Source organism: Haliotis rubra, unplaced genomic scaffold (assembly GCF_003918875.1).
Source record: "Haliotis rubra isolate DU_JTF1 unplaced genomic scaffold, ASM391887v1 Scf260, whole genome shotgun sequence".
Classification (NCBI taxonomy): domain Eukaryota; kingdom Metazoa; phylum Mollusca; class Gastropoda; order Lepetellida; family Haliotidae; genus Haliotis; species Haliotis rubra.
In genome coordinates this window covers 803,212-826,054 of record NW_025766670.1, presented here as the reverse complement: position 1 = coordinate 826,054, position 22,843 = coordinate 803,212, and the positions used below count along the sequence as shown (strand labels likewise).

The following is a 22,843-nucleotide window of genomic DNA, read 5'->3' as shown; positions in this document are numbered from 1 at the left end:
GATGAGCCAACGCTTTGACCACTAGGCTACCCCACCGCCCCCAGGGCCAGACAGTCCAGTGACTGATGTGGAGATCATTCGGATTCATTGATCACCTGATTTATTAAGTCGCATGTTACAACGACCAAAAATGATTGTTAGGACCATTTTTCAGGATAATGAGGTGATGGAAGGCAGCTGGCTGATTTGTTGGTAAACTGCTCAAGCTGTAGGAACTCATCCCCCAAACAATCTGGACTGTTCCACTTTCATATCCATTTGGATATGACCACTCTGATTTCATCACCTCTGCTGCTGTTACAAGTAGTTTAAGATCACTGTTTAATCTCAGACTCAAACTCAGACAAAGACAGAGACACAAACATGGACACGGACAGAGAGTCGCACACAATTCAGACAGACAAAGTCCCCGATACACAAGCTTTCAACAAATTCCATGCCAAACAGAACCAAGGCTGAAACTGAAACATATTAAGCAGAACAACATGGCAACCAAGGAAAGTGCAACAGCTAAATAATAATGGTAGCCAACACAAGGTCAACACAAGGTCAATACATTGTCAAAGCTTTTGATTGGTGGGAGTAATGTCTGTTTAAACTGACTTAGCTCTGATTAAAGCGTTTTCCTCTCTGAAAATAACACAAAGATGACATGCAGGAACTGATTTTTGGGAAACGTCGGTTGTTGTGTCGAGATGATGAACCGACTGACAGACTGTCTACCTGTCTGACTGACCAGAAGACTGATAAACAAATTGACACAATGACTGTCTGACAGACTGACGGTGCAGCTGTATTGCTACAAGTACACAACATGATCGATGATTTAAAACAACGCAACTTATCACAGAAAGCAGGGGAATGAAATAGCTGAACTACAATGTTTTTTGTATCTCTCAAAAATAATAAATAATATCTACATAAAACTACTAACACAGGACCGAATTCACACAAAACATTTAAGAGTCATCTACGTCAGAACAAATAATAGAATTTACTTATATAACAATTTTGAAAATATTTCCTGCTAGTTTTCCCACCATGTTTCTTCCTGCTCTGCCCTTATTCCTAGTTCAGTATACTACTACTTATCACACAACTAGTTCTGTATACTACAGGCATCAAGACATGTTCCCTACAACTAATTCTATATACTACTGTTCTTCAAACCTAACTTTCTTCACATGAAAGGAGAATGATGATAGCGAGAAAAACTTTGACAATGTACATCTGCAGTGCAATGAAGACATTACTAGTGATGAGGGTATAATAGTATATAACAATCACTCAGTGGTCAAATACTGGTTGCTATTCTTCAATGGAACCTGAAGTAGACACTTAATACTGTCTTGTATCTTCTATCTTTTCATATACCTAAAATTGGTATATTCCTTCACAGGTTTTATTCTACAAATCCAAATTTCATCAATATTTACAATTTGGCCCAAAAGTTTCTCACACGTTACACTTCAGGTCGATGTAAAAACTATCTCAAGGTAGGTACAAAATACTGTTTTCAACACAACTACTTCAGAAAAACAAATGTATTAAACATGATAGTTTCAGAAAACAGTATATTTTACAACATACAGTGTACATGTAATTTAAAATGCTAAAAAAATTATTTTATGAAACTTAATTAGATGTTCCATGGAAACGTCGTACCTGTACTTGACCAGAGAAGGAATAGTCAGTAGTCACCTTAGTACTATTATCTAGAGTGGACACGAGAGGCAGAATTCTCCTCATGTGGGAATCCAGACGAAAAGTAAAGCAAAATGCGGTTAAAACAAGCGTGAGAGGACAGCAGCTGCCAGTCTAATGGCATCCATCCACGAGGCATGAATCTGGTACAACTCCCACAATGCTCATGAACAAGAGGGGATATTTATAACAAGCTTGAGAGGAAGAACATGTTAGTTTGAAATATATAAGGGGGCAAATTTCAAAATGCTTGAAAAGTAAGTGACGGTTATTTCAAAATGCTTGAAAAGTAAGAGAATGTATATGAAATATATAGGCAGTAACTTCATCTGAGCGGAGACCATCTATAATATGGTCTCTAAAATGAGCATGAAAGAACAGGGCACGGACTTCAAAAAGCTATGAAAAAAAAGGGATAGTGACTTCAAAATGTTTAAAAAGAAAAAAAGGGGTATTAACTGCAAATGTGTGTAAAGTAGGTGGGTGATTTTGAAATAACTTGAACTTGAAGAGAGACAATTCAAATTAGAAAATAAGGGGAGATAATTCCCAAATGCTGAAGACTGAGCATGATTGACAGGTCATGGTGACATGGAGAATACACATGAAATATGACTGGTCATGGGTCATACAATTACACTGTGTTGATCTTCAGGATGAAATGGATGACCTTTTCATGACTGTTACCATGAAACATAGAAGCAATGTGACTGTATGCTTGTCAAAGACACATAGTCACAGAGATTCCAGGTAAGCCATATGGGAAGGTGGGAAAGTCATTGTATGAAGTCTGTGCTAACTGATTATTTTGTCCAAAACAATGTTTCATGAATCCTTCGATGGCTGAAGCTGTTGTTAAAACCCACTAGAGACAAGGCTATCAATATGAATACAAAATATCTCTTTATAAAGTGGTCTAATGCTATATCAATTTGTGCACCTTCTTAGTTAAGTACAAATTTTATGACCTTTTTTGGTTGAGTCCCATACAGGATTTGAACCTACAGTAGTCAGCACACAAAAGTCAGCAATATAACCCTCTCCAGCAGCAGGAGCTTTGCTTGCAAAGTGGGCTTGCTTGATGACTTTGTCTATTGACGATTTGATGCCCATAAAGGGACATGATTTGGTCCCATCTGGGACTCAACCCCCTCAAAAATATTAGAATTTGTTCATTACTGAAGAAGTGTAATCCCAAGGCTGAAAATGTTGTTTGAGATTTTGAAACATTGATACTAGTGGGTGAACACTAGCTCTAGCTCTGAGTAGTGATAAATATGAAATAAATTTCCACACGTCTCTTGTTGCTGGAATAGTCCGCAACCTCATGACGGAACAAATCAAGATTGCTAATACACACCACCAATTCCAACAAATTACCCACGTCTTAAAAACTATTTAGAAAATATGTCACTCAAAATCCCTTGGGAAAATTTATGAATCAAATTTTCAGAAACTGCTTTTTAGTGCTAAATGCTTCTGTCGGCATGAGTTCTGTGGTGTAAGGACATTGGATGAATGGTGTGTTACCTTTACAGAAACCTCTAAAGACTGGACTAGTATCTCTTACTCAGAGATGCCAACCCTATTTTGGGCCTAAGTGTAATACTAGACGTCAAAAAAGTGTAATTTTGACCTAAAAAGTGTAATATTTGTTTGCCGATTGCTTCAACATGGTACACGTTTTCACGAAAGGAAGATTCTAGACAGAAACACATGTGACCAATCATTATGAGGCTCCATACATTGAAAATTGTTGGTCATGTGACTCAAAATACTTTAATTCCTTGCAAGTTCCTTGGAATGAGTGCATTGCTAAGAGTAAGCAATTCCTATCGATGCAAGGCCATTTCTGCACCCCCGCATCTGTACGTTACGAAACACTTCCCTGTGAAATTTTACCCACTTTATTGATTTTCGTAAAACGAGTAGAAAAGGTAATTTTCGCAGATTAAGTGTAATGGCGTAATTTACTGGTCAAAATCGTAATAATTACGCCTAAAGCGTAAGGGTTGGCATCTCTGCTTACTGCATGTGTAATCTCACCAGGGAATATCTGTGATCCTATTTACACTTCAGAAACACCACCATCAACACACCCTTGTGTCAAACTTATGGTTGTGTTGAAGTAAAATCTTAGCCCTGTGTATTCCTTCTTTCATCAACAGTTTGTTTACATAGGTTTTTTCAACTTCTACACGATGTTTGACTGCACTCGGGCACATAGGGCTGTCTTTCTCTTATCAACAATAACCAAAGAATTTACTTTTTACCTGTTTTTCTTTATATAAATCTTACTATTGACAATAAGAAATCACTACTTTTAGTTTTAGTTGTAAAGGATGTAATGATTCTAATGAACACAGAATCAGTTGTGTCTAATCTATTCACACTCACTGAACTATTATCCTACAACTATATACAATATACAAGATTTCAGAGTGTATTACATTTACTTCAAACGTGAGTATTTCCAGTCTTTCTATCTTAGTCTTGCATAGTTGATGTGTTTCTATCTTGCTTGTAGTACTCAACATCCAGAATCAACTCCACCTTACTGGGAGTACCAAGCTTATGACCGGCCATCACCAGGATCTTCAACTCACTGATGTGGCTGAAGTCAGTTACATGGAGTAGGATATCAGCCACCTATCATGTTATTTAGTTATTTACGTGTGATGCATGACAAAGGAACCTACTACAGGAGATATACATATATATATCACCCCAAAAAGTCAAGGAACACTTGATTCTTTCATATTACTTCAGTCACCCTTCATGACAAGTAACTATAGCAACGTCAAACAATGAGGTGGTCCTTGACCTTTTAGAGTGGTATATATGTCTGTATACAATGTCCATGATCTGTTGGATATATTCTGACTTCAGACCAAAGTGAGATGTCATTTTGGACCTAGAGAACAATTTGTCACTTCTGACCTTAGGGAAATATTGTCATTTTGGACCTAGTGAACAATTTGTCACTTCTGACCTTGGGGAGATATTGTCATTTCTGACCTTAGGAAAATATTGTCATTTTGGACCTAGGGAACAATTTGTCACTTCTGACCTTGGGGAGCTATTGTCATATCTGACCTTGGACAGAGATTGTAACTTCCGACCGAGTAATGTTTGGGAAATATTTCATGTTTACATCGGCAAAATGGACCTACATCTGCCACAAGACAATTGTGATTGTGACCTCTCACCAAAGAAGTAACTTGATATGTGATATGTATGATGGTGATGATTACCATGATGATGATGATGATCATGATGTGATGGGCAGATGAGTCCAGCTACAGTGCAGCTAGAGGGCACAAACAGGGGTGTAAAATGCACCATCACAGTGATGTTAGAAAAGTAGTTCTCAGGAAAGTAGTCTTGGTAATAAAAGCATTATTATGAAGTAAAAGTTGTTAGCAGTTATGACACCATCACCGAAGAGTGAGCTTGTCTTACTTAATGCTATGTCACAGTGAGGGCCAGTCCAGGCTTCCTGGCAGTCACATGCTCCGGTCAACAGATCACAGATGCCCTTGTTCTTGCAGTCACAGAAGTATTGACAGTTCGGCCCATACGTTCCTCGTGTGCAGGCTGAAGTAAAATTCATCAACAAATGAACGAGTTGAAATTTATGCAACTTTTAGCAATAGTCCAGGAATGTCATGGCAGGTGACATCAGAATTGGCTTCATATTTTGTACTTATCTTGTGACTTCAAACCAGAGCCTCTTAGCATGATGAGCAAATGCTTTACTAGAGGGCTTTCCATCATGCCTCCCATGCCTAAGCACATTGTAACACACACAGAAGCTTATTAGCTACTATAACCATTGTGAACAATTGTTTTACATGGGACTTGCCACAGGTTCCACAAGGATTCTTACAAAAGAGCGGTGTATAACAGAGATACTACATACCATTCTGGCACTGAGGTCCTGTTACACCGGGCGGACAGAGGCACTGCCCAGTCATGTGGTCACACTCCACAGCGCCACAGTTGCACTCCTCTTGACATCTGACCCCGAACGTGCCATTAGGACACTCTGTAAACACAGAGCACTTCATTAAATGGGAATCATTCAACAATTGATGTTTAGTTCCTCCATCAGATCAATTTTCACATTTGATCTATGCTATCAATGATTTGAAAATATCTGATAATTGAAATAATAATAATTATATGCTACTTATATAATACTGAACTCCACGCTGCACGTGCATGATCTAAGTGCGTACAGCATAATCTCCATTATTACCCGAGATAGCACAAATTGTGTCTGTGAGGCGCTGGAAAGGTTAACATCAATGCCAGAGAATATCCAGTCTCGAATCAACCAAAACAGATTCCATAAGGTAAAAGGCTTACTTGACTAACATCTAGTCTCTGAAATGAACATATTTTACAGAAAAATATTGTTCATAAAAAATAATCATGAAATATAATGAAAAGGAGCCCAGAGACTTTCTTCATTTTGAGAAACTATGGAAATCTAGACTTGCCACATAATCTAGACTTGCATGGGCTTTCATGGATATATTTGTTTCAGGGTTTGTATGAAAAACTAAAGGCATACAAACTGTGAAATATAACTGGTGAGCTGAGACAAGGATAACTCACTGAGTTCACACTGTCTTCCTGTGTAGCCTGGTGGACATTTACACTGGCCGTTGATGGGGTTGCACCGGGCGCCGTTGACACACTCACACCGATCGCTGCAGTACGGGCCGTGAGTTCCACTGGGACATGCTGGAGACATGCACGATGTGGTGAGACATGGACAGATATCATCACAAACAGAAACTTGGTGAAACAGAGAGACATAGAGAGACATGGAGAGATGGTAATGAGAAACAGGTCCACATACAGAAGACATGATGAGAACGGAGAGACACAATAAGACATACATGAGATAAAGAGACACTGAGAGACAGGCAGAGGCAATTAGAGAAACTGACTGACTGACTGAGTATGGTTTTATGCCATTTTTAGCAATATTCCAGCAATATCAAGGCGGGGGACACCAGAAATGGGCTTCACAAATTGTACCCATGTGGGGAATCGAACCCGGGCCTTCGGCGTGACGAGCGAATGCTTTAACCACTAGGCTACCCCACCGCCCCAGAGAAACTGAACAGGATGGAGAGTCTGAGATACAATTAGGGAAACTGAGCAAGATGAAGAGGCAGAGAGACATAGAGAGACATTCTGGAATATTTCAAAACAAGTGTCTGAATACCTCTGTCATCAAGTGACTCTAAGAACCATTTATTGTTTCATTGCATTGTAAGAGGATTAGCATGTGAACAATATTGATTTCAACATATCAAAACCATTTCAACAGGAAATGTGGCTAATTTTGGATCCTCAACTAATACTTAACTCACACATTACCAGTACACATTATGTCTCAGGAATATACCATAACATTCAAAGTACAGGTAATTATGGATGAACTTCTTTGAGTGGCATTTTAGAAGCTGGGAAGTACAAAATTGACAAACTGTAGGGATAACAATGTCTTTATTACGAGAGTACGGTACAAGAATCTGTATCAAAACATTGCACTCTCGTAATAAAGAAGTTGTTATCCATAAAGTTTGTCAATTATGGATGAAGTTTCCAGGTGTTACCTAGGTCACAGTTTTGTCCATAAAAGCCATCTTTACAATGGCAGCAGCCGGTGACTGGGTCGCAGGCTGCCCCGTTCTGGCAGGTACATGTGTGGTTACAGTTGGGACCAAACCGTCCGCTCTCACACTGGTCGTTACACTTAGGGCCCATCCAACCCAGGGCACATCGACATTCTCCGGTCTCATGGTTGCAGACGCCGTGGATGCAGTTGCACTTCATGGAGCAGCCTTCACCGTACATGCCGTATGTGCAGGCTGAAACACAGCGACAACATGATACACACAACCATCATCACCCCTTGAAAACAATCCTTACATCTGGATGAAGAGAGTAACATACTGTTGTATAAAATCAAAAACAGTGCGCCCCTCTTTTTTCTGAGCTTACTAATAATGTTGATATACAAAAAGACATACAATTAAATCATAATTTCAAATAACAATAAATTTTACCCTAAAAGAAAACATTATACCGTGAATGCTGTAATTGTTCTATCTCAAGAGCAATACAATCTTTGACACCCACTTCTTTGCAAAACATCTGCATCAATGTACATAGTTTGTCTGTGTTCACAGTTGAGTGCGTGAGTGAGTTGGGTTTTACACCACTTTTAGCAATATTCACACATAAAAGGCGTTCATTTGTTCATTCACTTTCTTTTGTGTTGTCAAATACTGGAGTTGATGGAGCCAGTAAGTATGGTTTAACTCTGCTTTTTGCAGTATTCCAGTAATATCATGGTGGGGAACACCAGAAATGGGCTTCACACATTGTACCCATGTCGGGACTTGACTTCAGCATGATGAGCGAACGCAATAACCACTTGGCTACCCCACCTGCTGTTTACAGTAGAAGACCACCCACCTTCCTGGTACTGTTTACAGTAGAAGACCACCCACCTTCCTGGCACTGTTTACAGTAGAAGACCACCCACCTTCCTGGCACTGTTTACAGTAGAAGACCACCCACCTTCCTGGCACTGTTTACAGTAGAAGACTTCCTGGCACTGTTTACAGTAGAAGACCACCCACCTTCCTGGCACTGTTTACAGTAGAAGACCACCCACCTTCCTGGCACTGTTTACAGTAGAAGACCACCCACCTTCCTGGCACTGTTTACAGTAGAAGACCACCCACCTTCCTGGCACTGTTTACAGTAGAAGACCACCCACCTTCCTGGCACTGTTTACAGTAGAAGACCACCCACCTTCCTGGCACTGTTTACAGTAGAAGACCACCCACCTTCCTGGCACTGTTTACAGTGGAAGACCACCCACCTTCCTGTGTTTTACAGTAGAAGACCACCCACCTTCCTGGCACTGTTTACAGTAGAAGACCACCCACCTTCCTGGCACTGTTTACAGTAGAAGACCACCCACCTTCCTGGCACTGTTTTACCACCCACCTTCCTGGCACTGTTTACAGTAGAAGACCACCCACCTTCCTGGCACTGTTTACAGTAGAAGACCACCCACCTTCCTGGCACTGTTTACAGTAGAAGACCACCCACCTTCCTGGCACTGTTTACAGTAGAAGACCACCCACCTTCCTGGCACTGTTTACAGTAGAAGACCACCCACCTTCCTGGCACTGTTTACAGTAGAAGACCACCCACCTTCCTGGCACTGTTTACAGTAGAAGACCACCCACCTTCCTGGCACTGTTTACAGTAGAAGACCACCCACCTTCCTGGCACTGTTTACAGTAGAAGACCACCCACCTTCCTGGCACTGTTTACAGTAGAAGACCACCCACCTTCCTGGCACTGTTTACAGTAGAAGACCACCCACCTTCCTGGCACTGTTTACAGTAGAAGACCACCCACCTTCCTGGCACTGTTTACAGTAGAAGACCACCCACCTTCCTGGCACTGTTTACAGTAGAAGACCACCCACCTTCCTGGCACTGTTTTTACAGTAGAAGACCACCCACCTTCCACCTTCCTGGACACCCACCTTCCTGGCACTGTTTACAGTACTGTTTACAGTAGACCACCCACCTTCCTGGCACTGTTTACAGTAGAACCCACCACCCACCTTCCTGGCACTGTTTACAGAAGACCACCCACCTTCCTGGCACTGTTTACAGGTAAGACCACCCACCTTCCTGGCACTGTTTACAGTAGAAGACCACCCACCTTCCTGGCACTGTTTACAGTAGAAGACCACCCACCTTCCTGGCACTGTTTACAGTAGAAGACCACCCACCTTCCTGGCACTGTTTACAGTAGAAGACCACCCACCTTCCTGGCACTGTTTACAGTAGAAGACCACCCACCTTCCTGGCACTGTTTACAGTAGAAGACCACCCACCTTCCTGGCACTGTTTACAGTAGAAGACCACCCACCTTCCTGGTACTGTTTACAGTAGAAGACCACCCACCTTCCTGGCACTGTTTACAGTAGAAGACCACCCACCTTCCTGGCACTGTTCGCCTTTATATCCTGCAGGGCACTTGCACTTCCCAGATCTCTTGTTACAGCGGGCGCCGTTCTGACAGCGGCAGATCTTGGAACACTGTTCTCCATATCTGTTCTCCGGGCAGCGATGAGCACATGTAGGTCCGATGTATCCATCCTGGCATGTGCATTCGCCAGTTATGTTGTTGCACAAACCACCATTCAAACACTGGCACAATTGTTTACATTCTGGCCCGAACTGTTTGCCGTCACAACCTGAAATGTGAGCTTCCTATCAACATGTGCTCAGTACAATAAATATCATGCATGTGTTTAAAACATTGTCAGTCCTTGTGCAAAACCTGACTATCATGCATGTGTTTAAAACACTGTCAGTCCTTGTGTAAAACCTGAATATCATGCATGTGTTTAAAACATTGTCAGTCCTTGTGTAAAACCTGACTATCATGCATGTGTTTAAAACATTGTCAGTCCTTGTGTACAACCTGAATATCATGCATGTGTTTAAAACATTGTCAGTCCTTGTGTAAAACCTCAATATCATGCATGTGTTTAAAACATCATCAGTCCTTGTGCAAAACCTGACTATCATGCATGTGTTTAAAACATCATCAGTCCTTGTGCAAAACCTGACTATCATGCATGAGTATAAAACATCATCAGTCCTTGTGCAAAACCTGACTATCATGCATGTGTTTAAATCATCATCAGTCCTTGTGTAAAACCTGAATATCATGCATGTGTTTAAAACATCATCAGTCCTTGTGTAAAACCTGACTATCATGGCACACTCCATGAGCATTTACGTGAAACCACATATGCCATATAAATGCTGTATTCTCAACAACCCCATTTGCATGTGGGCAGTGTGGTGAGTGAGTGAGTTGCGTTTAACGTTAATTTTATCAATATTCCAGCAACACACAGAGGCTACACCAGAAATGAGCTTCACCCATTGTACCCCCATTTGGAATTGAACCCAGGCCCACGGTGTGAGGAGCGAACACTTTAGCCACTTGGCTACCCTACCATCCCCTGAGGAGAGTGAGTGAGTTAGTCATCATCGTCATCAACAGCTACAACCTGCTGGAACACTATAGAGTGAGTGAGTGAGTGTTTTCATCACCAACAGCTTCAGCCAACTACAGCACTATGTACAGTGAGTGAGTGAGTGTTTCACCACCAACAGTGAGTGTTACTGCAATTGGGTTCAGGACTGGCTCAGACAAACCAGTGGGTAAATACATTATATAATAAAAATAATGTCTGTCCTTACATTACGACAAACTAAGTAGAGGCTCAGTGTTAACACTATCACGCTAGTCAGTGGATCAGTGAGCACTTAGTTTTCCGGTACTTGAAAGTTAGCAGTCACATTAACATCTCATCCTGCTAGGTGGACAGAGGCATACTTGGAACATGGTCATTGCCTCAGGAGACACCACATGTACTACATGTGCTTCAGTGTGCAGTAGTGACTTTAGTTTTATGTCGCTTTTAGCAATATTCCAGCAATAACACAGCGAAAGACTTTAGAAATGGGCTTCACACATTGTACCCATGTGGGGAATCGAACCCGGGTCTGTGGCGTGATGAATGACCACATTCACCACTAGGCTACCCCACTGCCCCCCGGTAAGAGGGAAGGGGGGTGGGGTAGCCTAGTGGTTAAAGCGTTGGCTCGTCACCCCGAAGACCCGGGTTCGAATCCCCACATGGGTACAATGTGTGAAGCCCATTTTTGGTGTCCCCTGCAGTGATGTTGCTGGAATATTGCTAAAAGCGGCGTAAAACCAAACTCAGTCAGTCAGTCAGTCGGTAAGAGGGAAAACCTAGAAACTCTGCATGCAGTGACATATCCAAGGACTCTCCACAACTTACGATGCTTAACCTCACACAATTTGTGATCTGTGCACAGGACCACGTGTAACCATATATAAACAATAGTTATATTGACAAACAATCATGCATGAAAAACAACAAATTATGCACATCACATAATACCACACATCACATAGGTTATATATACACATATAGGTAACAGAAACGCATCACTGTAAACAGCATGCATATTCAAGGCTTAAGCTCCTATTCAGGTAACTCCTCATTTGAATATTCTAATTTGCAACGTAACTGTTGGTTGTGGGAACCACCACTAGGCCTGCTTACTCTTTCTGGGAACATCTGGTGCTCTTCATGATTTCTAGATATCCATCCATACAAATTTACCACTGCTTTAGTTTCTCCTTGTTTTCATTAAGGGACAGGTTCAAAAGTTCAATGAAGAATAGAAAAACTTTATTTCTCTGGTTTTCAGACAACCCCCACTGCCCTATCCCCCTCCACAAAAATCTTATTTAAGAAGTTGAAGTCTTTGTGATGTGAACACGCTGTCAATAAGAATCAAAAGCATAGCTATTAACACTTCACGGGCCAATCTTATTGCAATACGGTTTCTGTTACTAGATGCAGGATGAGCTAACTATCTAACAGCGACAAGGATCATGTTGTATAAATAAGATCTTTGCTTAGTTTAGTTAATATACATACCGGTAACATAGAGAATCAGTTGATTTTGTCAGACAGAAAACATTAAGAGCAATAACCCCTTGGCCGAAGCAATTTAATTCTTTATCAAACATAAAACTTCAGAACAAATCCCTAATCTAGATCATCTCTCACTTCGGAGAAGTTCAGTTTTATTAAACTCAGTTTTTGTATGATTGGTGGAAGAAGACCAGAGAACCAATGTAGAAAACAAGATTGTCGCAAGTCTATGTGAAAGTATGGGAGTTATCATCACTTTATCGCTAAGATCGCTTTGTACAATGTACCTTGATGTCTTCCTTAACCAGGTAGATATACTGGTGTTATATTCCATGGGATGAGGGAAGATAAGGGTGATATATAGGATATACAGGTTTGATATATACCAGATATATGTGATACTGGGACAATAATGACCACATTCAAATATAACAATGTACAACAATACTGTTATACTGTTTGACAATGTACAACAATACTGTTATACTGTGTGACAATGTACAACAGCGCTTGTCCATACATACCCAGAGTCCAGGAGGCTTACAGGAGGAAATAACAAGCTTAGCCCAAGAAGATACTACATGGTGGACAACTCAGACCAAGAAGATACTATGTGGTTGACAACTAGTCTACATGAGATCAGTTAGATATCTACAAACAGAGAAGTAGCTGAGAACCAGGGTACTACAGAGGTAATAATTTACCATATAGACAGGATAGCACAGGAAACAGTTTCAGTTCATAATTCTTAAAACTTAAAGTTTAAAAACTTCATTTCAGTTGCGTACTCTTACAGCTTGTCACCTACAAACAGATGAATCTTACCCTGGCTTGATCATATACAGTGAAACCCACTAATCTGCATGACACTGAAGGACATTGTTTTGATTAACAAATGTCCATATGACTGTAGCATGGGTATGGAGAAATATCACACATAGCATGTGTGTAGTGTATATCACACATATCACATCTGTAGTGTATATCACAGATATGTGTGTAGTGTATATCACACATATCACGTCTGTAGTGTATATCACAGATATCATGTGTGTAGTGCATGTGACACAAACCATGTGTGCAGTGTATATCACACATATCACGTGTGTAGTGTATATCACACATATCAAGTCTGTAAGGTATATCACAGATATGTGTGTAGTGTATATCACACATATCACGTCTGTAGTGTATATCACAGATATCATGTGTGTAGTGTATATGACACATGCCATGTGTGCAGTGTATATCACACATATCACGTGTGTAGTGTATATCACACATATCACGTCTGTAGTGTATATCACAGATATCATGTGCCTTGTAGTGTATATGACACATGCCATGTGTGCAGTGTATATCACACATATCACGTGTGTAGTGTATATCACACATATCACATCTGTAGTGTATATCACAGATATGTGTGTAGTGTATATCACACATATCACGTCTGTAGTGTATATCACAGATATCATGTGTGTAGTGTATATGACACATATAACGTGTGTAGTGTATATCACACATATCACGTGTGCAGTGTATATCACACATATCATGTGTGTAGTGTATATCAAACATATCACATCTGTAGTGTATATCACAGATATGTGTGTAGTGTATATGACACATACTATGTGTGCAGTGTATATCACACATATCACGTGTGTAGTGTATATCACACATCACGTGTGTAGTGTATATCACACATATAAAACATATCATGTGTGTAGTGTATATCACACATATCACGTGTGCAGTGTATATCACACATACTATGTGTGCAGTGTATATCACAGATATGTGTGTAGTGTATATCACACATATTATGTGAATAGTACATATCACACATACTGTATCTGTAATGTATACCAAATGACGAGTCCCGGGTAAATGCTATATTTAATCAATATATGTGTTACTTACAAACAACCTCTAGTATTCAAAGCTGACCATCATATCATCTTAGCTGAAGAACTATTTGCATATCATTCAAATTCTGAAGATGACCAAAGGCGAAGTGGCAGAAAGCGGAGAGTTCTACAAGTTTGAACAATTTCAGCAGTTCACCTCTAGTGATAAATGACACAAATACACAATCAGTTGCCATAGTTACCTGCTTCTAGTGGAGAGAAGCCGTCCAAGTCCTTGGTTTTCCTGTTCCATCCCTTCCTACCGAGTTTATACTTAAACAGCTTCCTACCCTGCCTCCGCGCTGCATGCCAAACACTCCCGCCATTAGTACAAGGCTAAAGTCAGCGAAACTGAGAGAAACTCTTCAGTAAGGGTTTAAAATAAAACATTTTCCAAATAGTCCAGACTGCCTGATACACCTCATTTACACAGACAATACAGATCTCTTGTTAAACAAGGCTTTCTGAGTGACCCCAGTTATCCAGACAATAGAATGCACTAGCTTTTGGTAAGGAATGTCAGAATCTGATTCATCCTTCAGTCAGTCGAGACATGGTAGACTGTGGCTTGTGCTGAACATGTGGATTAATGGTTTACTTTCAAGAATATCCTTTGAAGGATAAATATCAATTTCACATTTATTTTATTTAGTTTTATTTTGAACCCTGTGATGGTCTGACACTGTGGTTAGTAAGCTGTTTCTCTCAGTTTCTTTGTTACAAGCAAATAGCAAAACAATATCAGGTTTTGTGAAGATCCGTGCTGCTTGAGGTCTGCTTGATTTTAGTGTGTAGGATTTACTTCTGATGCAGGCTATACATAGGAACCATCTACGACCTGACTGATACGTATAAAAGCAGTTTTATCAAATTAAGAAAATATTCAACTGTGTTATACTTTTTGCAGCACCTCTGCTGTACACGGGTCCACAACACGCAGCATCCTCTAGCAGCATCAGCAGCATAGCATTAGTGAGCTATACACAAGGAAAAAAAGTTAAGCACCACCATTCTACATTTTCATAAAGCCATTAGTCTATCTATCTTTTAGAAATTTCTATGTATGACCTTTTCCTTGTCTAAAGATTGCTTAATATACAACTTCTGTTCTCTGACAAGACTGCCCTGATAGGCCTGATGAGAATAGATGCTTGATGGGCATTTAGAAGTTGGAAGGAACATTACAACGTATGGTATGGATTTACAACTTATCTATTATTTACAACACAACGTTTCTGGACTTCTTCTTGCCTCTTCATCAGGTGAATGGATTTACAACTTCATTAATATTTACAACATGACGTTTCTGGGCTACTCCTTGCCACGTCATCAGGTGAATGACGAAGGGGCAAGAAGCCGTCCAGAAACGTTGTGTTGTAAATAATAAAGAAGTTGTAAATCCATACCATACGTTGTTATGCTGCTGAGAACACTCTACACTTCTCCTGTTGATTCAAGTAGCAGGGGACACACATGAAACGGTTGTCAAACATCTATTGCCATCGAGGGGGTATGAAACATTTAGTGGTTGGTTTCTGTATTTCACATACTTTGTTAACAGTAATATCTGTATTTGTCAGGTAAAAGATACAACCTCCAAATTTTCCTATCTTATATTGAAATATATATATGGTGTGTGGTGCTTATGTTTTTTTCCTTGTATATATATGTCAAAAGTATTTGTCAATCTCTTAAGATTATGTTTATCTACATGAATGAGAGATTTGTAGCTGATCAAACAGTCAACTTTTGTGATGCTGTAAATAAACAGCTCTTCTGAACTTGTCCTGAATAACATGCTGTTACCAGAAACAAGTGTTACACCTGTACGGCAGGTACAAACCTCTCACAGAGTCTTCACAATGCCACTACCTGTCTGCCAGGTAATGGTAGCTTTCTTCAGATAAAAGGATTTGTCAGTCAGAGTTCGGCCCAAATATAATCATTGAAAATATGATTGCATTGACAGTTTGTCTGTAAACATATTTCTGGACATAATCATGGAATAACACGAATATTTGAAGTTTTGTCTTTTTCCTCAAAAGAATTTAAAAAATGGGACAAATGCAGAAATATTGGACTCTTTCATTTCATCCCCTTCCCAAAAACATTATTTTTACTTGTAAGAATAAAACAAATACAATAATAAAAATTTACTTGAACCAACAGACAATTCCTTTCAGACAACACTTAAATAAATATTTCAGATACAGACCAAACTTGTGTGAATGAGTACTATATTAATAAAAAGTTCCAGACACTGTTTTATCTTGAATTAAGTGTTCAAGTTACGCTATATTAAACTACATGTTCTATATCATGGTCTGTCTTGACACATCAATCTAACTAATGGTGATCTAAGTACTGAATGAGCTGAGATTGTAGAAGTAAAGGTTGCACATGCCTGAATGTGAGAGGTGCTATTATCCATACAACTGTGCACAAGTGATGTTGGAGAGAGTATTAGTGAGTGAGATCATTCCTCATTTTTAGACAGAATCCATTAACCAATGTCTGGCAGTGGATGGAAATAGATTAAACATGCAACAAAAGCATGTGATAAGAACCACTGAAGGGCACCTGTAAAACACTTAGTAACATTACAGTAAGTAGTAGAATTGTCACAAGATATGTTATGTACTGTAAAACAGGCAAACATAGCAGAAGCCCGAACCTTTGTCAGTTTGATTAATTTGTGTCTCTTACTCCCTCAGGCTGGAAATTTAGATGTTGGGTCAAATAAAAGGTATAAAAGGTTCTTAACAGTGTCCAAAATAAGGGGTTCTCGAGATAAGCTCCAATTGTATTGTTACCTATGACCCAGATGTGCCTAAAATAGGCATAAGAGTACTTAATAGTGTTCACAATGAAGAGTGCCTGGGTCCTTGAGATAGGCTGCCATTCTATTTGTATCTAGGATCCATAAATTTAGAATTTTTCCATACTGGCATTACAAGGACTACTTGACATTAATACTCACTGATTTACAACTATTGCAGCATTAAGGATGCCGGAGTAGACATAACTACGGAATTACCGGTATGTCTTTTTCAGGGTTTTCTTGTTAGGGAATACTTATGGGATTGCTACTTCAAGCTTACAACATTAAGACATATTTTTGGGAGACCCAGCACCTAAGCTACAGTCAGTGGGTGATAGAAACAAACAGGTAACTGCCTTTGGCATTACCATCAAAGCAAAAGACCTTTTTGTTTGCACTTCAAATTTCAGGGACTTCAACATATTCAATGCATCAAGATGTCTTGGAAACATCAGGTTTTGGGGCTTTCCTGGCACTAAAATCTTAGGTAACATTATGTCAATGTAAAAGTGCTGAGTTTGGAACCATTGTTATTACAAGGATCAGCCATACCATGGGTTAAGGATGTTAATGGGAGATAATTAGCTGCATTTAAAAGTCTAATTTTCAGACAATGGAAATGTTCTTGCAGTGATAGTCACAGAATAGAAGGCCAACAAACCCCCAAGGCCAATAAACCCTTAACACCTCAAGGCCAACAATCCCTGACATGCAAACTGCATTCATGGCATGAACAAACAGATGCAGTTAGTTATCATCCTGATCATGTGACTTGATCATGTGACCTGATCATGTGACTGTGAGTTTACCTTTGCGGCAATCCCTGCCCTTTGGACCAGGGGGGACACATGCACTCCCCTGTAATGTGGTGGCAGACCATGTCGCCATGACACTCGCACCGTCCTCGACACTCCGGACCAAAGTTACCCTTGGGACATCCTGGGAGAAAATAACAGCAGAAGTCCTCAAAAGTTACTATATAAATAGAAGCACTATAGACAGACATTCTTGAAGTACATTCAAAGTAGACACTTGACAGTCAAATGATTTGAGTTGATTGACATGTCCTTGGATTTCTTAAACAGAAACCGTTTTAATAACATCGGTATATATGTGGTTGATAGAAAGGCAACATTGAGAGAACTTTATTTCAATAATATCAGTGTTTTTCTGGTTGATAGAATGGCAAGTTAAGGGAACTTTTATTCCTTATTATTTTGCTGACATTCTGTATCGACAACATCTAATATCATGGAATTTTTTTTTAACAATAATGTCTTTCATCATCTGCTTGAGTTTCAATGGCCACTCACGTTTCTCACAGGCGCTGCCCATGTATCCTGGCCGACACTTGCACTCCCCGGTCACGTGATAACAAGGCTGCTCTTCCCCACACTCACATACCTCCTTGCAGTGGTTGCCATAGGAACCAGGTGTACAGGCTAAATATCACAAAAACACATGTAAAAGATGAATCTTACTCAATCAAGAACAAATACTATTGTCTCTTCTGTAAATACCTAGTTTTTACATTCGCACATAAAAAGGTGTTCATTCCCTTTCTTTTGTGTTGTCAAATATTGGAGTTGATGTAAGGGAGATAACTACCAGCTGGAAGATATCATCGAGTGAGTATGGTTTTATGTCACGTTTAGCAATATTCCAGCAATATCACAGTGGGGGACACCAGAATTGGGCTTCACATTGTACCCATGTGGGGAATCGAACCTGTGACGTGACGACCGGATGCTTTAGCCACTAGGCTACCCCACTGCCCCCTGGATGATATCAACATTGTATCCAACACAGTATATGTAAAAACACATGCAAGTTACATAAAACTATAATTTAATGACTAGCTATATCAGTTTTCTTCTGTATACTGGGTACCCGGCAGACTTACGCTTGTCACACGTGCGTCCGATCCAGCCCAGACCACACTGGCACATCCCTGTGACTGGGTCACACACAGCATCGTTCTCACACTCACAACTCATCGAGCAGCCCTCACCGAAGAAGCCCTCCTGGCATGCTGCAAGGTCAAGGTCATTGTGTAGCAATGGAGGGTTGTACCCTGCCCTGATAACGGACAATGATACAGAGTAATTATAAGTCTAATTGATGAATTCATGTTTTGGCTTGCATTCAAGACCACAAGGATTGTCTTTTGCCTTCAGTCAGCAACGGTCCTGGCAAATTTTGGGGTCATCAGTTTTTATTTGTGTAAAAGACGCAATAAAGCATGTCCAGATACCACCCTGAAAATGTTCTTCTTAACACGTAAATATATTTTTTCGTGAACTCAAATAAACTTTTTTTATATATCGAGAAAGAAACAAGAAACATAAGAAGCCTGTGATGTTTGTTACAAGTGAGTGAGTTAATATTAAACGTCACATCGGCAATGTTTCAGCCATATCGTGGCGATGTTGTTTACAAGATTTAGAGGTACTGTTTACTTACTTTCATTACACTTAGCCCCGATAAATCCAGGCTCACATTTACATTTCCCACTGAACCTGTTGCATGTCTTGCTGTTGAGGCAGTCACAGGGAAGCTCACAGTTGGGGCCGTGGAAGCCCTGGTCACATGCTGGAAGTAGAGCATCATGGGATAGAGTCATGACAAAATCATGAAGGTGACAGATCTGTTTATGTGTCTATTTACTGTTGCACCCTGCAATATTTCAGCCATTTGGCAGTGCAATGTAAATAATCAAGTATAGACCAGACAATCCAGTGATTGATATTATGGTCATTCCTTTGGTATATGATGAAACACAAACAACCAAGTTTCTGAGTCTGACTATCAAAACGATTTCATTGCTGGGGACCTAAATTCCTAGAATCCCTACAGGTGGACTGAGACGATACTGAGGAGAAATAGTCATGTGACAGAATTATGGTCATGTGACTGCTTCACTAGAATGCAGTGTGCCCGATATTATCATCATGGTGTGTTCATCTGCACGAAACACTTCCTTAGCAACGGATAATTTATTTTCAAAAGCCATCTTTTCCCCCTATTTTACACAGTTTGGAGTGAGTGAGTGAGTTAAATTTAACGTCACCTCGGCAATATTTCAGCCATATAGTAACTACACAGTTTGGAAAGGAACATGAGGTTATTATTCAGATTTGGCCATTTACTTGTATGTTTGCTCCTGCATATGTATACACAGAATACTGACAAATTTTATGGATAACAACTTCTTTTATTTTGTGAGTGTAACACTTCGATACAGATTCTTGTACCGTTGTCAAGCAGGAACGTAACGAAAACATATCGGAATATCTTATCCTGAAACAAAAAGAAGCTGCTGTCCATAAACTTTGTCAATATTTTACTTCCCAACTTCTGATATGCCAAAGATGTATACATAAAGTCATGAGACCTAAGCAAATATGGCTGGCAAGTGGCTCCTTGTTACAGAGTATTGGCTTCTTCAGTTGACACAATAGACAGACTCTTACCTCTCTCACAGGCAGTTCCGGTCCACCCATCAGGACAATTGCACTTGCCGTCGATGTGGTTGCACGTCCCCTCATGTAAACAGAAGCAGCGCAGCATGCAGTTCTCGCCATACATGCCCTCGGGACAGGCTGCAGGAGAAATATATCGTAGTTATACATCACAGACTCTTCCTACTTCATTTGAAGGGAAAACTACTGCAAACCACGATGTCATTGATCTTCACATGGAATATTGACATGGACAGGAACATTCATCACACAATGGACAGTGATGTTGATCTGATAAACAATCTGAAAAGCTTGGCAAGATGATCTGGTATTGGAAAAATAAAATCAAGCAGGCTCCACAGCTTGGATTAGAATACCACAAGAATGAGTTGTGTATTAGTAGCTTATTATATAGTCAGTCATTCTTCAAGGATATGATAAGGATCTCACGGATCATGATTGAGTGTCTGCCTTGAACCCAGGTCAGCAATCCCCAACAACTATCTATTTAGACATGCTCTCATTGACCTTGAAATTGAGAAACATGATGGGGTCAGAATATTGATCACATAATGGACAGTGATATCGATAAACCAGTTCAGAGATATAATGATCTAATCAAAATGTGGTCAACCAGTAAGAACATCTTTTTTAATGCAATGTCTGCTCAATAAACATGGACAAAAACTTGACTAAATTCAGAAACTGATGTCTGAATGATCCTGTCAATAAACATGGATGTAATTTGACGCTATCTGATAAATATAACAGATCATTCAAACTAACTCCAGAATTATTTCATTGAGTGACTAAAACTCTTAAACAGTGATCATTTTCAGTAAAACATTTTATGAGAAAGATATCTTTGCCTTTGTGTGCTTCTGTATTTAAATTATTTTGTATTGTCCTAAGTGTGTGAATCTCACACATCCTACTGTTGCTGTTGAAGTATATTATATGACATTTGTATAGCGCGCTAATATCCAGCTCCGCTCAGCTGCTCAAACGCGCTTGTTTTTCCTTCGATCATTGGATGTCAATTTCAAAGGCACATAATATTTTTCAATCTCAACTCCCTGGGGATCATACAACTCTTGCAGCCATTTAGGCACACCAAGTTAATGTGGCTTTCCTATCCTTACGAGGTACCCATTCACAGCTGGGTGGACTGGGATACATAGTCACAGTACTTTGTCCAAGTTTACTGCATGTCGCTGTACCAGCAACAAGGTGTTTGCACATATTCACGTGGCCACCATCTGGTCATTTACCAACGAAATCGTGGATTCCTTTAAGTGCACAGGGTTGTGTACTGTACACTAGGGGTTGTGACAACACTGAAAGAGTCTGCACACAAAATTGACTCCAAGGTTTTTACACGCGGTGGCGCCTTAGATTGCTCAACCACCGTGCGACAGGGGTGAGGGGACAACAGATACAAAATCTCATATCTACTGGCCAGTCATTGTTTAAGTGAGTTGATTGTCAACAAAAGCCTAATGTCTACCGACTAATCATGTTTGAAGTGAACGAACAGTAAATTCCAGTCTCACATCTACCAACCAATCAGTGTAAACCAATAAATCACAAACCTTCTTCACATCGGGCACCCTTCCATCCCGGCCTACACTGACAAGTCCCGGGAAACAGGGTCACATGGAGCTCCATTATCACAGCTACAATGTTGGTCACAGTTGGGTCCGAACATCCCAAATGGACAAGGCTGGTCGCACTCGCCTCCGTTGAAGCCAGCTGCACATGCACAGTGTCCGGTCACGTGATCACACTCCGTACTGCGGGGACAGTTACAGATGCTCTGACATTCCTGCCCGAAGAATCCCTCCGGACAAGCCTTCCCACAAAACCTCCCACGCCACCCAGCAGAGCAGAAGCACACACCGGAGATGTGATCACATGAGGCACCATTCAGACAGCGACATCGTTCAAGACAACCAGCACCGTAGGTACCAGTTGGGCACTCTGAAACATGATGTCACATAAAAGAATCGCCATCGAGTCACTGGGACATCAGCATATTAAACATTTAATCAGATTTCACTACATTGGTACACACTTTCAAACACAGATAAACTGGGGCACTAAGGGCATATATTCAACATACTATTATTGCCTATGGTTACTACGGGCAGATAATACACACTTCTGCACATTAATATACAGAAGAATTTAGGGACAACATAGCATGGAACATGAGGATTTGTAATTTGACCCTGTTGACTCAAAAGAACAAAAGATGAAAATTTTACATAAAACATGGAAGTATCATAAGAAAGTGGCATCAAATTTGATACATTTTCACATAATGGTGTGACTGAAATAG

At 40.2% G+C, this 22,843-nt stretch overlaps 1 protein-coding gene across 1 annotated transcript in view; it reads right to left on the bottom strand.

Annotated features, from left to right (window-relative positions):
• LOC124280125 (multiple epidermal growth factor-like domains protein 6) overlaps window positions 1–22,843 on the bottom strand; it is a 273,391-nt gene that overhangs the window by 11,944 nt on the left and 238,604 nt on the right. The window contains 15 exon segments of the mRNA XM_046716015.1: window positions 5,167–5,301; window positions 5,627–5,752; window positions 6,328–6,456; window positions 7,341–7,595; window positions 9,758–10,015; window positions 12,832–12,846; window positions 14,424–14,522; window positions 17,851–17,856; window positions 17,858–17,980; window positions 18,355–18,483; window positions 18,945–19,073; window positions 19,505–19,633; window positions 20,515–20,643; window positions 22,095–22,143; window positions 22,145–22,482. Coding sequence (XP_046571971.1) covers window positions 5,167–5,301; window positions 5,627–5,752; window positions 6,328–6,456; window positions 7,341–7,595; window positions 9,758–10,015; window positions 12,832–12,846; window positions 14,424–14,522; window positions 17,851–17,856; window positions 17,858–17,980; window positions 18,355–18,483; window positions 18,945–19,073; window positions 19,505–19,633; window positions 20,515–20,643; window positions 22,095–22,143; window positions 22,145–22,482 — 2,049 coding nt within the window.